We start from the raw sequence: 15702 nt of genomic DNA, 5'->3' as shown, positions 1-15702 counted from the left end.
CAACCAATCCTTCCGCGGGCTGCCCCTGAACGACGGGGCCGCTGCGTGCCGATACCCAATTACCCGGATGGACTTCAAAGCCGGCCACCACGTCACCCAATAGGAGCCAGGGAAATCAGACGTTGTTAATTGAGACTGCACCTGCTGAGAATTAAACAGCCAATTAGAGGCTTCGCGGAATCCTGCCCGCCCACCTCTAGTCCAATTACCGAGGAAGCTTCAACGTCCCCTAATCTGGGGGAAAAAAATCAGCGCTCCTGAGTCTGGGACCAAGGTGCGAGGGCGTGGGATCACGCATGCTTGTCACCGTTCACAAAAAATTAGTGCCTTTGTACAAAGCTAGTGTCACCGACACCCCAGTTACCGTGGGGAGAGCAGCCTCCTGACCGGCGATGGCGATGCTCCGCCACTTTTCCTCTGTGATCTTTTGTCTTGATTGGTCCTAATACTGTGGAAGGGACACAGGAGGCATGGAAAACTTTTTTTTTTTTTTTTTTTTAAACATGAAACAGGCTCGGTAGAGATGGAGAGGTTGAGGGGAAAGAGGTGCTCGGAGTGAACAGACGATGAAGACGGCCACGGCAGCTGGGGAGATGGAGAGGGACCCGAGTTGGAGCGCCCCGTGGTAAGGGAGCTACGGGTAGTGCGGGCGTCAGGGGCTCGCCCTTACCTAGGGATCGAGGGGAGCGTGTTGGCGACCGGAGCAAAGGCACGGCTGGGGGCCCCGTTCTGTGCAGCGCGGCAAAGGGGGTGGGCTTTCCCAGGCGGCGGTTTCCTTGGGGAGAGGGCATTCTAGGCGCTGTTCCGGACCGTGGACCGTTAAGGACGGTTGGGCCCTGCTACCGCCGTCGGGCGGTCTGGGAGCCTCGCGAGCCGGACCCCGCACTCCCCCGGGCTCACCCGGGGACGCGGGGCTGGACGCTCCTCGTAACGTGGAGGTCTTTGGCACTATCTTTTGTCGCTCTGGCTCACGATGAGCACTCCGTGCGTGTTGAAGGAGCGCCAGATGGTATCTTTGGTCAAGTAGAGCGATGCCTTTGGGCCTCAGGATTTCGCTTTGTATTAATTTTAAAAATGTACATTTTGAGTAAGTAATACACATTCTACAAAATTCATAGACTTTAACGGTTATTACGGTGAATAAGGTCTCTCTTCCCTCAGGAGGCAACCAGTTTTACCACATTCTTGTATTTTTTTTTCCCACAAGATTCTCTCTCTCTTTATTTTTTTTTTTTTTTTAGATTTTATTTATTTATTTGACAGAGATCACAAGTAGGCAGAGAGGCGGCGGGGGGACGGGGTGGGCGCGAAGCAGGCTCCCAAGCAGGGAGCCCAATGCGGGGCTCTACCCCAGGACCTTGGGACCATGAACTGTGAGTGGAAGGCAGAGGCTTTAACCCCCTCAACCACCTAGGCGCCCCCACAAGATATTCTATAGTAAACATGCACATATATTCATATATATATATTTTTTCTCAGTTGATAATTTATTATTATATTATATTTATTATCCGTACTGTTCTTGCCATTATATAGCCTAGATAGCTTACCAGCACAGCATATGTATGTGCTTCATAGTTTCACAGTAAGACTGAGGGATGTATTAAGATATGTTTAACCAGGGGTGCCTGGGTGGCTCAGCGGGTTAAAGCCTCTTCCTTCGCTCAGGTCATGATCCCATCGGGCTCTCTGCTCAGCGGGGAGCCTGCTTCCCTTCCTCTCTCTCTGCCTGTCTCTGCCTACTGGTGATCTCTGTCTGTCAAATAAATAAATAAAATCTTTTTTTAAAGGCATATTTAACCAGTCCTTTCACATTAAATTGATACTCAAGTATACTTCATCTGGCTGATGTTTATCTGTATAATAAATCCTAAGCTTAGCTTGTGTTCTCAGATTTCCGTCCTCACACTCCTGGCCCAAAGCCTTCCAGTTTGGCAATTCCGGAGCCACAATGCAGCACTCTGCCTGCCCTCCAGAAGAAAAACTTTGCCATATGGGGCTACCGAGAAACCCCAAATGATTATCTTCTCCAGGCCACTTGACTGTACTGCAATTATACAGCCTATGTGGGCACTAATGCCCTGTCTGGCACAGCCTGAGCGCAGACCTCCTGAACGACACCTAGAAAGCTGGCCCCAAACTGAACATATCGGACACGTAATGGCCTTAGGTCGTCATCTCTTCCCAACCTTGCTTTTCAGGCTTCAGAACCGAGACCTTATCTCCAATCACTGCCCAGAGGTGAACGTGATGCAGAAATAAGAACTCCTCCTCCCCCAACGCAAGAAACCTTGTGGTTGGCATGTTGTCCAACGTTCAGTGTAGGAGAAACCTGCATGCTCAATGAGGCCCCGCCCATGATTGAGGGCCGCCTTGGGCACAAACACGCATTATGGCCCTAAGCCTGAGTCCCCTATTCAAGTAACGCCTCTCATTGGCTGGAACAAGAGCCCTCATACGGGGCTTGCCATGTCCATAGGCCCCCAGGCCTAACCAGAGCGTGGGTATTACATTTGTCTGTACCCAGTGTTCTGCTCTAGAATCGCTCAATTGGGGGGACACATGATGCAGAGAACAGGACTCCTTCCTTCCCACAGAATGACCCCAATCTCTTAGGAGCTGGGCAAATCACCAGAGAGGGAGACTCTTCCACGCCCCATGATTCCACCCCTACATTAAACGACCATCGTGAATACAACACTCCTATGTCTTTTTACTTTGCTTATGGTGGTATTTTTGCTAGGCAAATATTTTTATGTATTTGAATTTATCACTATTTTTAAATAACTTCTGGTTTCCTATAATATTTAGAAAAGCCTTCTACCAAGATTATTAAGAAATTCTCCAGTGTTTTAAAAAAATACTTTAATCGTGTCTTTTTTTGTATGTAAATATTCTCCTGGAATTTATTTTGGTGTAAAAGTGTGAATAGATAACCAACTTAGCTTTGTTTTATTCATCTCTACTTATTGAATGAACCCGTATTTCCTCCTTTTTTTTTTTTTTTTAATTCTACCTTTATAAGACCCAAATTGCCATATGTATTCAAGTCTGTTTCTGGATTTTTTGTGTTCTATCGATCTCTTTTCAATTCTAGTACCATACTGGTTTTTTAAAATTAATGTACATTATATATTTTCTCAACCAAATTTTAAAAATTGATGTATAATATACATATAGAAAAGTGCACAGATGAAAAGAATACATTTTTTAAAAGATTTTTATTTATGGCAGAGAGAGATAGCGAGAGGGAACACCAGCATGGGGGAGCTGGAGAAGGAGGAGCCCAATATGGGGCTCCATCCCAGGATGCTGGGATCATGACCCGAGCGGAAGGCAGACTCTTGACAGCTGAGCCACCCAGGCACCCTGAAAAGAATACATCTTGATGAATTTTCAAAAAAGTAACACATTTGTGTAACCAACACCAGATCAAGAAACAGAACATTACCACTCAAAGCCACCCTTGTGTTCCTTCTCAGTCAATACTCCCCTCAAGGGAGTAGTGGGCTCTTTTGATTTCTAATAGCACAAACTAGTTTTGCCTCTTTTTGTTTTCTGTATAAAGAGAATCAAACAATATGTACTTATTTATGTCTAGATTCTTTTGTTTGGCATTATTTTTGTGAGATTCAGTATTGTTGTGTGTAGTTTTAGTCCATTCGTTCTCATTACTGTGTAGTATATTGCGAGAATATACCCCAAGGTACTTTGTGATTGTACTGTTAATTTTATTTTGATTGGAACCACATATTGTTAATTTACCCAAGGGAGAATTGTATTTGTCATACAGAATCTTCCTACATACCCATCTAAGCCATTGGTGTTCTGTCAGCAGCATTTTAAAGTATTTGTCATATAGACTTTACATATTTCTTGTTAAGATTATTCCTCAGTATTTGACTGCCTTGATTGCAGTAGCCACGTTTACTTTTTAAAAGGTAAACCAGTAGTTCAGACCTAAGCAAGAATAACCATTGTTGCTATAAAAAGTACAGGCCTGCTTTATGGACCCATTATCTTCTAGTTCCAATAGAGGTGGTAGGCAAAAAGGATATGAAGTGGAAGTCCAAAAACGAGGATTACAAATTAACCACAGGAGGAATTTCTTAATCAGAACAGCAGAAAACCAGGTGTAATCCCTTTCCACAGAAATTTTTTGAAGGAGTGTTGACTTCTAATTAACTTTTAATTAGCTGAACAGAGAGGTTGGCAGTAGAAGGGACAGGTTTAGGTGAGAGGATTTCAAACTCTCAAATCCTATTTGGGATTTGTCATCTCATGCACCCCTCCAAGAGCCCGAGTCAGGATTGAAAGATTGTGTTATGAGGCCGGGATTGAATGAATTGCAATTTCTGTGTCCTTACTTTCAGTTTTGAAGAGTCTGTTCTCTTCCCTTGAAGGGTCTTCCCTTGAAGGGTGCAGGAGTAGGTGATACCAGTTAACATAAGGTCTGGGTTTTCCAGAGCATTCAGTGAGCATGTGTTTCCATTCAATAAGCTAAGCAGGAAAGTGGACCTTAGCTAGAAGGCTGGGCAGTGAGAGGTTCTCAAAGGCAGTAGCCTGGTTCCAGAGCCTTTCCTGCTTAAAGAGTTCCCTTCTTGGACAACAGGCAAGTAATCCAGGCATACAATATTCAGCCAGCTGGGTTTTTAGAAAACAGCATTCATTTCTCCCTTTGTCTGTTGTAGGAGTTACCCCATCCTCCCCCATGACTCAAGGCTCTGCATCTGAAACCAGTAACCCAGAGGGCGGGCCTAAGTATCCCCAATTATGCTGTGCTGCTCTTTAGTCTTTAGAGCAGATGGATGAATTGTGGCAGGTGTCCTCTACTTCTCTGGTCTCCACCACTCAGCTCTATGTCTTCCTACTTAATTCTCCTTACAGAGAAATTTGGAGGAAGAGGACTCAGGAGTCCCTGATATCAAATGCTCTCCATCCTGAATCACCACCACACTCTCTTCTTTGGGCAAAATTCCCTCCCCACCCCGAACTCTCCTGCCTCCCACTGAGAGCTGGAAGCTGGTGGGAGGAGGGGAACAAAGGAGAGGACAAGTTGCCCTGACCTGTGCTAACATCCATTCTGTGCCATAGTCCTTCCCAGCCTTTCTCCTTGCCTATGATGGACCCTAGAGAGTATAGGCTTGTCCTCAGCCTTCCCTGCCCCTGCTTCTGATGGCAGAGCTTCTTCACCTGCCTTCCATGGAGCCTGTGATGGTTTCAGGGTGACTGAGGACAATCTATAAGCATTTTTTTCATAGCTCACTCCAGGCATTCTCAGAGGGGTCTGTGATTCCAAAAAGGCTGTAGATCATTGCCTTGCAGGGCTTTCATCATTGAATCCGGGATCCAGCATAGCATAGGAAATAGAGAAATTGGAATGTGTCAAGGACCAAAATGGGGAGTGCCCAAATGCTGCCCGAGTATTTAGGGGCCCAAGTTTCTCTCAGCTTAGGTGAGACCATGTCTGAAATGGAAGAGAGGAGAGTGGGAGAATGAGGTAATCTCAGGAAGGTTCTGTCAAGCAGGGGTGGGCAGAAGGTAGACCTTCTGGTTGTTCTACCATACTAGAAATTACCGAGCAGCCTCTCTATAACCTAAGAGGTTTTTGACATTAGAACCCAGAAAAGGAGGAAGTCTGAAGACTCCAAATTTTGAGAGGCTCTGTTGCTGGCACCCAGGATTTCAGTTCAGACCATTTGATCCATGGAATTTCTGCCCCTTTCTGCCAGTCCCTGGAGCAGAGGCAGCAAGGACATTTGGAGAGGGAACTGAGAAGAAAGGGTAACAACCAACCAAACAACCCCCAGCTTCTTGAGTCAGGCACCTTAGTTCCTGAAGGCAGGGGAGGACCAACAGCTGGCTGTGTCCCCCTAAGGGACTTGTTCTGAGTGGTGGGGTAGAAGAGGAGCCAGGTCAGACCCTTCCATGGAGAGGCCCTGGGGAGGGGTCAAAGGAGCAGGCAACGACTAAAGCAGCATACTTTTTTTTTTTTTCTTTAAAGATTTTATTTATTTATTTGACAGAGAGAGAGATCACAAATAGGCAGAGAGACAGACAGAGAGTTGAGGAGAAGCAGGGTCCCTGCTGAGCAGAGAGCCCTATGTGGGACTCGATCCCAGGCCCCTGGGATCATGACCCGAGCCGAAGGCAGAGGCTTAACCCACTGAGCCACCCAGACGCCCCCTAAAGCAGCATACTTAATGGGAAGCATTTGGGTTTTGATTCCCGACAACCCCGAGTTCAAAACCAGCTGCCTCACTAACTAGTGTGTGTCCTTGAGCAAGTTCCCTCAATTTGTTTGACCCTGCGAAGAGCCTCTGTTGGGTTGCCCCCACTATGTGGTCCTTAGTAATCTCCTCGCACATACACACACCACTAGCACGTGTCCCTAGTTGCATTTACATGCTTCTACACACACACACACACACACACACACACACCCACCCACCCACCCCTGTGCAGTCACACCTGGGCTGAGGGCAGCCTCCCCAGGCAGGTAAGATAAGGAACTGGCTTGCTGGTGATTGGACAAGCTGTGGAAGTGCTTATCACAGTGACCTTGCCACATCAAAGAGCTTTAGGAAAAACTGTGTAGGGAAAACAAGGGGTGTTAGTTGGCGGTAGTTCCACGGGCATTTTCCTCAGGCTGAACGTGCTTCTTGAGGGCTACATTTAAATATTATAACTGATACTTGATTTAGTTATTGGAAAACTTTTAATATATTTGGAACAACGTGGATGTGTGAACCCCCCTTTTCAACAATGACTTTTATGAAACCTATGAACAGCTCGCATCTTTCTGGGAAAATTTAGTGATTGAATTGAGATTTGCTATAAGTGTAAAATAGACACTGAGTTTCAAACATGTAATATGAAAACAATAATGTAAACTATTTCATTACTAATTTTCATATTGATAACATGCTGAAATGATAATAGTTTGGGTGCCCTGGGTTCAATAAAATATAGTATCAAAATGTTATGGTATCTCTGGGTTCTTTGCTTTTTCAATGTAATACGAGACCATCTGAAATTACATGGGTGACTCACATTCTTTTGCCTTTGGGCAGTGCTGTTGTAGAGACTGTGGGACCCGGGGAGCTGCATCGTCTGCTCTAGGGCACGTCATCTGTTCCCCACTGCTTCTGGGGGCTTTCCAGAGATTTGTCTGCACAGCAATGCTGCTTCTGCCCTCTTCTGCATTGCAGAGTGGGCAACTAGAGTGAGGACCTCTAGTACTAGACCCCCAAGTCCCAACCTACTAACCTGTGCATGGAAGATTTTGGAGGGGAAAGGGCTGTGCCAGGGAAACCTTTCCGGTGCCTTACAAACTGGAGAGGGGCAGTTGCTAGGATGTGAAAGAAGTGGGTTGGGGTTTGGGGGAATGAGGTTGGAAGCTCAGGGATACCGTTTTCTCAAGATTGTTGGATTTTCCAGCCTCACTCCCCAGCCTGCTGGGTTCTTACCTCTGGTCCACTCTCATACCCTCATTGGGCCCCACTGAAGAGCTTGCATGCTGGTCAAGTCTGGCTGCCTCCTGGAGGGCACCTGCTCCCCTCTCGGTCAGGGACAGTTTGAGCTGGGAATCTTCTAATTAGTGGAGTCTCCTCGAAGCAAGGACGCGAGCAGAAGGAATTGCTAGGAGGCTCATGATGCTTGCATATTGTGGGGTGGTTGGGGGCTCTTGAGGGCAGAGGGGAGCTAAGGACACTGAGCAGATGCTGCTGCAGAGAGAGGCTCCCTAGGGCCACATGACTCCCCACTTCTGTCTCTCCTCCCTGCCCCTCCTCTCCCTTCACTCCTCCCCTTCTGATGATGCTGGTGCTGCTGCCTCTCGAATCTTTCCTTTTCTCTGGTTCTGCCTTGCTTTCTCTTTGAAGCACACTCAGAGGCAGTCAGCAGCTCCTCCCACCCCTCCTCTGTACCTGGGATCTCTGTTCAGTAGTGACCTCTATCCAGAGACAGCTTCCCACTGGGGCTGCACTAAACAGGAAAACAAGGGGCACCTGCAGAAAGGTAGTGGAAATTAACTAGGCAGCCAGAACCTGCTGCTGCCTCTTTCCTCTGCTTTTCACTACAGTGTGTGGTGCCTCTTCCTGCCTCTTTTCTCCAAGCCTGGTCCTGCTGGGTTCTGGGACTCTCTCCTAGCACAACTGCAGATCCTTGCTTTCGTTGGGCATTTTCTAGGAGTTCCCTTTATACTTTTCCTCCAGGGAACCAGGGATCTGTGATTGGGAGATCATGATTAGGAGACCCCAATAAGAATGAGAAAGAAGGGTGCCTGGGTGGCTCAGTGGGTTAAGCCGCTGCCTTCGGCTCAGGTCATGATCTCAGGGTCGTGGGATCGAGTCCCGCATCGGACTCTCTGCTCAGCGGGGAGCCTGCTTCCTCCTCTCTCTCTCTCTCTGCCTGCCTCTCTGCCTGCTTGTGATTTCTCTCTGTCAAATAAATAGATAAAATCTTTAAAAAAAAAAAAAAAAAAAAAAAAAAAAAAAAAAAAAAAAGAATGAGAAAGAAGTGAAGGAGCTGGGTGTCCTAGGCTGGTATTTTTGCAGCAGCTCTCTTGGAAGGTGGAGGACCTCTCCTTCTCCAGCTGCACAGATGCAGAGGACAGGGAAAGGGCTGAAACTGAAATAGATAGGAGTCTCTACAGAACATCTCTGGGCCTCCTTCTGTGTCAAGCCTGTATATCAGGCAAGCCCATTGGGATACATGCTCAGTGGGCAGGCAGAAAGGGTAGGAAGGGAGAGATTTGCTAACAATGAAGGGGGAAAAAGAGTGAAATAAAACTCCCGATATCACACTTCATTTAGGCTGCAACTGTCATGGCCATTTGGCAGCAAGTTTAATGATGTGACAGATGGGACAGGTATTGGAGGCTCATGCAGACATAGCGCCAATGTGTAGTGTGACCTCCCCCCACCCCCACCACTGCTATCGCACATTCACATCTTCCTACCCTAAGGTCCTTGGCCCTAGTTCCTTGTGCCTGGGGAGGGGACAGAGCAGAAAAAAAGAGGGAGACTGCCTGGTTGAGGAGCAGAAACACTGAGAAGGAAGCGGCACTTCCCAGCCCCACCTCTGCAATAATCTTATAGCTGTGGTTGGCAGCTGGTAGTGATTGTTAAAGGGCATAAGTGCGAGCAAGTAGACTGGAGCCTTGGGGATGTTTCCTGCTTTGTTGGGGGAAGGGTGGTTGGGGAGGGCTGGGCTGACTGCGCATCTGTATCTTCTGCTCCCTGGGACCCTCAAACTGCAAAAGCAGGGGGAGGCAGACCATCCTTAGCTAGTGGCATGAGGCAGGCGAGTGTTGGACTAGCTTCTGGTCCAAGGAGCCTTGGTTCTCTTCTATTCTGGTATCTTGGCTGGAATTCCACCATGGAAGGAAAGGTCAGAAGAGCTTGGCAGTGACCCGGTTACCCCCAGAGTTCTTATCCCCAGAGGGCCGAGGGGCCACAAAGTCAAAGTTCATGTGATGTTTGACCCGGCCTTTGCCCTTGCTCCAGAGGGCAATGAGGCCAAAGCAGAGGGTTACGGAGGTGAGGAAGGGAAGGAAGCCCACTGCCAGCACCATAGCGACCCCCCTGCTGTCTAGGAAGAAGGGCCCTGGGATAGCTGGCATGGTGATATTGGGGTCAGAGAGGGTGCCGTTTGGTGGTTCCACTTGGATTACTTCTAGCCAGGTCTTCAGGGAGTCATTCCCAGCAACATTGCTGACCACGCAGATGTAGGCTCCCCTGTCCTGTAGCTGCACTGAGCGGATCTCCAGCGTCCCATCCTCTAGGACCCTCACTCTCCCAGCCCTTCCCAGCCAAGCCCCCTGTGGCCTCATCCAGGAGACAGTTGGGGCTGGGTCTCCGTCTCCGGAGCATGAGAAAACAGCATGCCCCCCCTCCTCTGCCATGACCCATCGCGGCCCGGACTTTCGGATCAGGGCTGGTTGGCAGGTGAAGTGCCCTGGAGGTAGGATGTCTGAAAACTCCCTCAGGCTCTTCCCCTGCACATGCTGGGGGCCTGCACAGGCTGGGGGCGACGTGCCAAAGTCCAGGCGGCGGCGGAGCCGTAGCAGCCAGAGGAGGCGACAGTCACAGGTCAGGGGGTTGCCGGACAGCCTCAGGGTGACCAGTTTGTCTGGAGCAGGGAAGGCTGTCTCCTCTAGGGTCTGAAGAGCGTTATCTGCCACATCCAGGAGGTGGAAGGCGGTCAGGCCATGGAAGGCATGGGCGGCGATGGAGGTGAGGCATGCGCCAGACATGCGGAGCTCCTGGAGCCGCACCAGAGGACTGAGCCTTCGGGCTGGGATGGCTGAGATGGGGTTCTGAGATAGATCCAGGACCCTGAGGAAGCTCAGGTGATGGAGCGCTTGGAAGGGCACGGAGCTCAGATTGCAGCGGGTGATGGCCAGGTTGCTAAGATTGAGCCCTGCCAGGCTCCCAGGCTCCAGGGCTTCTAGAGATGGCCAGTGGTGGATCTCCAGCTCCTTGAGCTGCCCCAGGCCCCGGAGTGCCCCAGCTGGCAGCCTCCCGATGTCCAGTTCTCGAAGCCTGAGGGCCACCAGTGTCGGGAGGCGGGCCAGGGCTGGGCCAGGCACTGTGCTGAGGTTACAGCGCTCCAGTGTGAGGGTGCTCAGCTTGGCCAGCCCTGCAAAAGCTCCTGGAGCCACAAACACCAGGTGGTTGTCCCCCACCTCCAGCTGCTGAAGGCTGCCCAGCTCCCCAAAGGCTCCGTCAAGGAATAGGACAATCTGGTTGAGGCGAAGGTCCAGCAGCCTAAGGGCTGGTAGGCCTGAGAAGCTCCCAGGCCCCATGATTCGTAGCCGATTGCCCTGCAGCCTCAGGGTGAGTAGGCTTTGGAGGCCATGGAAGGCTCCGGGTTCCAGGCTGGACAGCTGGTTGTAGCTGAGGTCCAGCTCCCGGAGCAGGCCCAGGCGGGAGAGCATGCCACGCTGAAGTCCCCACAGGCGATTCCCACTCAGGTCCAGGAGCTCAGTGTCCAGTGGGAGTCCTCCAGGCACAGCTTCCAGTCGCCGATGGGCACAAAACACTGCCCGGGGCTGTGAGGCGCAGTCACAGACAGCAGGGCACCCACCGCAGCTCCCTCCGGGCAGAAGGAGCAGGAACAGGAGAGGGGGCCAAGGGGGCCAGGCTCGCTTTCGAGCTGTGGCCATGGCCATACCCTCTTCAGTCCTGGAATAGATGATGATATGGCCCTTTATGGAAAGTGACTTCAGGTGATGGTGACCCCAGCCTTCCCTGGGCCTCCTTAGAGGAGAGAGAGATGGAGCTATCTGTCTCAGCATTGCCAGCAAGTAGGGTGGAGACCCGGGAAGCACCACCGGTAGACTACTTCCTTGGGTACCTCCTGGGCCTCCTCTTCAGAGAATCTCTATTTTCCTCCTGCCCCTAGCCCTGGACACCAGGCCAAGTGCTTACTGGCTCATGGAACCTTAGTTGAGCCTGACTCCAGTGGGGAAAGTTTCCTATGGATGGGACAGGAAACAAGGAAGTAACTCTGAGTCTTCCTGTATTGGGCTTTTCCTGTATCTGTGAGATCCAGGAATACTCTGGTCCCTTCTCCCTGATATTTGTTCTCCCCAAGCCCTGCCCTCCCACTCTCTGCTGACCCTTGTTCTCCCGTGTTATCTGCCCCAGCTTTTCCCCCCTAGCTCAGGGGGAATCACATCCTTGGATTAAGATTGGAGTGAGGTCCTCACCTTGACTGAGTCCTCCAAGGCTGGGAAACCTGCTCAGCTCTGTTCCCCCAGGCTGCACTTATTGCCCCTCTGCCCTTCTCCAGTCTGGCCTGGGGCCCTGAATGAGCAAGATCTAATCTCCCTGAAATGCCCGTGTGGACAACAGCCAAGCTGCACCTCAGCCACAATATAGGTTGCAGGGGGCACTTGAGTCCCTCACAAGAACCCTAAGGGTGATCCCCTGGTGGCTGACACTGGGGTATGTGAGGGACCCAAGGGATGCCCAAGTTTTGAGGTCGTTGCTTGGTCCTTAGTCTCAGGCTTCTCTTCTATTCCTCCTCGATGGTGTTTTGATTTAGTCCAAGGTGTTAATCTGAGGGAGCTCTCTTGTCCCCTTTGGGCTCAGCTGTCCAAGTGATACACAGGAGACAAGTGTGAGCCAGGGATGCATAGACAGGTGAGAGACAGCACCCGGCCCGTTGCTGTGGGTGGGGAGTGTGCGAGCCCTTGGCCGGCACAGCGATTGCTTGGGGAGGCCGTGTGCAGAGCCTGTGGACTGCAAGTGAGTTTTCTGGGAACCGAGGGCCTCGGCAGAATCATGATGATGGTGGGCAGAATGGCCACCAGGGAGTGATCAAGGTGCTAGAGGAGAAGGGGCTGGTAGATGGTGAACTCACCCTCAGCTTCCCCTGTTCAATGTCAACAGGGCATTGAACAAGGGAGGGGAGGTATTGGAATTGGCAAGTGAGGGCTAAAGAGATGGGACTAGAGACAAGTGATGCTCCCTGGATGTCAGGCTGCCTGGGTTTCTTTCTAGCTGCGGATCCAGATGGCCTTTGGGGCTTCAGGCTGTCTGGGCCCTGCAGGGTCAGTTTTCTCCCACACGTCCCATTTTCTCCCATGTGGAACTTAGAAGAGGCAGTTTAAGAGATGGTAGGACTTCTTCCCATTCGGGAGGGATCACATCCCTGGATCCTGATTGAAATGAGGCTTCACAGCCCCCCTTTAGAAGGGCTGTTCTGGTGGCGCTCCTGCTGTGGTAGTGGGAAACTGAAGATCAGAGAGGCAGAGGGAGGCAGGACACTGTCCCCAGGCTTGGGAGGAGAGATAAGTGCATGGGGCAGGCCAGGGATGCTTCTCAGTCTCCTCTTGTCCCCAGCCCAACCTAGCAGGTATTTCTGGCATGGGACAGATGTGTCCCAGTGTCCCTCATTGTCCCTGTGCCTGTTCTGGGAAGTCCACCCGACAGCTAGCTCTTTATCACAACTGCTGCAGTTCCTGCTCATCCTTTTTGCTGTGCATTCAGCAAAAGTGCAGTGAAGCATGTAACCCAGCTTCCCTTCCTCCTACTCCTGTGAGTTTCCTCTTGGTCCCCAAAGCCTGCTGGGCCAGGGGCTGGGGGATCTGGGGACAACCCCTTTTCTTTATTTTTAAGGTGGCTAATTTAATCACAAACTTCCCTTGCCAGTCTCCATGGCTACAGGACTGGCTTCCAGCCACTTTTGCAGGAAGAAATGGGTGTCAGAACCACTTATTTCTTGAAATGGGGTGGGGTCTGGGGCAGCATCTCTTCAGGGAACAGGAAAATTTCTTCTTGCGTCTATGTGGCAGTCCAGAAACACATCTGAACCTGGATTATCCCTTTTAAAGCAGACCTGACCGAGGTGTGGGGACCTGCATGGGGAGAGGGCTCTTGGTGGAAAGACTTCTGGAATTTCCACACTGAAATGTGGGAAAAATCCATCCCAGAGGTAGAGGAAGCACTGGGGAGATGGACAGAGGTCTCCTTAGAGTCCTTCCCCACAGGGGCCTCTGGGACATTTTAGTTTTCCCATTGAAGTCCAGCGGGGCCAAGATCAATGGCTGACCAGAGCCAGGAGGGGAAGAGAGGGGGGGGGCTGGGGACAGCTGGTGGGGAGGGACAAGAGGGGCACAAACCCTCCAGCCTGACAGGCATGTTGGTCTAGCCATGTCTCTGAGAATGCTATAGAGAAGGGCAGCTGCAGCCTTGGGACAAGGGGTGGGGTCACTTACCGGAGAAGCTGGAGGGCAGCATCAAGTTGGACATTGCATCTATCTGGGGCTGGGGGCCGTCCCATTCAAGCTGCACCCCAGGGCCGGGGTGGGGGCTGGCTGTACCTCTGGGTATGTCTCACTTCTCGCCGCCTGCCACCCGCTGCCCGCCCGCCCGCCTGCCCACTGTGGCTGCTGTCGCTGCTGCGGCCGCTGCTGCCAAGACCGAGGTAGAGAAAAGAGCCAGAAAGCATTTCTCCTTTTTTTTTTTTTCTCCTCTCTCTCTTTTTAAACCAGGCGAGAATGAGTCTGCAGCAACCCTGTTGGTGCAAAATAAATAAATAAAGCAACCAGGGAGGGCTGCAGCAAGCGCCACTACAGGAAGGTGAAGGGGTGGGGAGCGCACAGGGAGACTTTGGGGTCCAGGAGGGGTCAGGAGGTAGAGGCAGCCAGCAACTCGAAAAGGTCGAAAAGGTCTCTTGTGGACATCCTGACTCCCCCCTGGGGAGCTCTGGGGCCCAGCACCCCCCTCAGGGTTGTCTTTTAGTCTCCCAGATGCAGGGAGAGTCTGTGCAGCCTCTCAGTCTTAATGTCCCCCAGGGGTAGCATTTTGTGGGGAAAGTTCTCAGTCCGGAACATCTCCCATGGGGCTTAGTTTGAGACTCCTTCGGTGGGGGTTCCTGAGCAGCAGCTCTCAGGCCTCCCTGGAGGGCTATGCAGAGTGGGGGCTGCAGTCCTCCTGATGTTCATGGTTCGCTGGGTTGGAAACCTGGGTCTCCACACAGGAATGAGACAGGAGAGCAGCTTGTCTGTAATCGGATTTAAGAACCCCTGCCCCTGTCCCTGTCACACATACCTATGGGCTTTAAAGTCATTTTATGAAGAATAGCACAAGTTGGGGTTTATGTTTAGCTGACTAAACCCCTCCCCTGAGAGGAACACAACACCCCCACATCACTGGCTGTTTATCCCTCAGAGGAGGGCTCACAGTGATTTGTAAAGCCAAGAGAAGTTCTGTGGCATGATCACAACTAGACACACAGGTGTCTGTCCTGTTCCCTGGTCTCCCCTCTGCTGGAGTTGGGGTGAAATGACGTCTATTTCCTTTCCACACAATGAAGGATGACTCTTCCAGGGGTTCGTCTGTGGGCATCTGACTGACCAGTATCCAATCACCTCTTCTTCTTTGGGGTTTCTTATGCTGACAACTGGGGCTGGGATTGAGTTTGGGCCACCCCAGGTCTAAGGTTTGTGGACTGGTAAACCATGAGAATGTTCTAGGGTCCCTCAGGATTGGGACTCTTTCCCTGAGACCACTAATTACCTCTGAGCTGTGACCTCGAGGAAATCATGTTAGGTTAAATGTGTCTGCAGAGGTAGAGGTAGAGAATTGTAGTTTGAGTTTGTGAGTTTATGTTTTCTTGTATGTGGATGTGTGTCTCTCCTCAGATTTGTGCTGACGCCTGAAGTCTATTTCTAAAGTGCACAGAAGTGGTTTGAGTTCTAACTATCTGTGATGTTCTTGGCCTCCAATTGTATCCTATCCCTGTACCCAAATGCCATAAAGAAATTATCCCAGCCCCTTACCCCCATTCCATCCGTATTCTCCACATATCCCGGTTTTGTTGTTGTTATTGTTGTTTGTTTTTTAGTTTTTAAAGACCCTGGGAAAAGGGCAGGGTGCCCAACCATTTCCTTGCTGAGCTAAGAGACAGGGGGAAACAGAAAATCTAAAGATTTGGATTCATGTTATGTACAGGTTCTCCTGGGCTTCAGCCATCAGTCTCTGAGCTTGACATATTTCACCAGCCAAAGCCCACGGGGAAATGGAATGAGGTATTTTAAAGTCCTATTCTTAGCTTCTGAGCCCAGAGGTGAGTTCTATTCATCCAGGGTGTCCTGGATCTGCCTAGTGTCCTGAGGACACCATGGTCCTTCTGGAGGTCCTTATGTGCCACCCAAGGCCTCTCAGAAGCTGGGGGTGAAGGGTCATG

The 15702-nt window shown here is 50.6% G+C and overlaps 1 protein-coding gene and 1 long non-coding RNA gene across 3 annotated transcripts in view; one reads left to right on the top strand and one right to left on the bottom strand.

Annotated features, from left to right (window-relative positions):
* Window positions 1-78: 78 nt before the first annotated feature.
* The window catches only part of LOC131810421 (uncharacterized), a 19540-nt gene continuing 3916 nt past the window's right edge, over window positions 79-15702 (top strand). The window contains exons 1-2 of one of the 2 annotated variants that reach the window (XR_009345573.1): window positions 121-274; window positions 513-625. This is a non-coding gene — a long non-coding RNA (uncharacterized LOC131810421). Of the gene's footprint in view, window positions 626-15702 lie in introns of both variants that reach the window. The other variant, XR_009345572.1, reaches the window with a different exon arrangement.
* LINGO4 (leucine rich repeat and Ig domain containing 4) lies at window positions 8524-15549 on the bottom strand. The gene is made up of 2 exons (XM_059138345.1): window positions 13730-15549; window positions 8524-11189 (listed from the first exon to the last, which is right to left on the bottom strand). The coding sequence occupies exons 1-2, from the start codon at window positions 13792-13794 to the stop codon at window positions 9395-9397; spliced, it is 1860 nt and encodes a 619-aa protein (XP_058994328.1). The 5' UTR covers window positions 13795-15549; the 3' UTR covers window positions 8524-9394.

Source organism: Mustela lutreola, chromosome 10 (genome assembly GCF_030435805.1).
Source record: "Mustela lutreola isolate mMusLut2 chromosome 10, mMusLut2.pri, whole genome shotgun sequence".
NCBI classification, from domain to species: domain Eukaryota; kingdom Metazoa; phylum Chordata; class Mammalia; order Carnivora; family Mustelidae; genus Mustela; species Mustela lutreola.
Note: the sequence above shows the minus strand (reverse complement) of the source record. Positions and strands in the feature narration are given on the sequence as shown.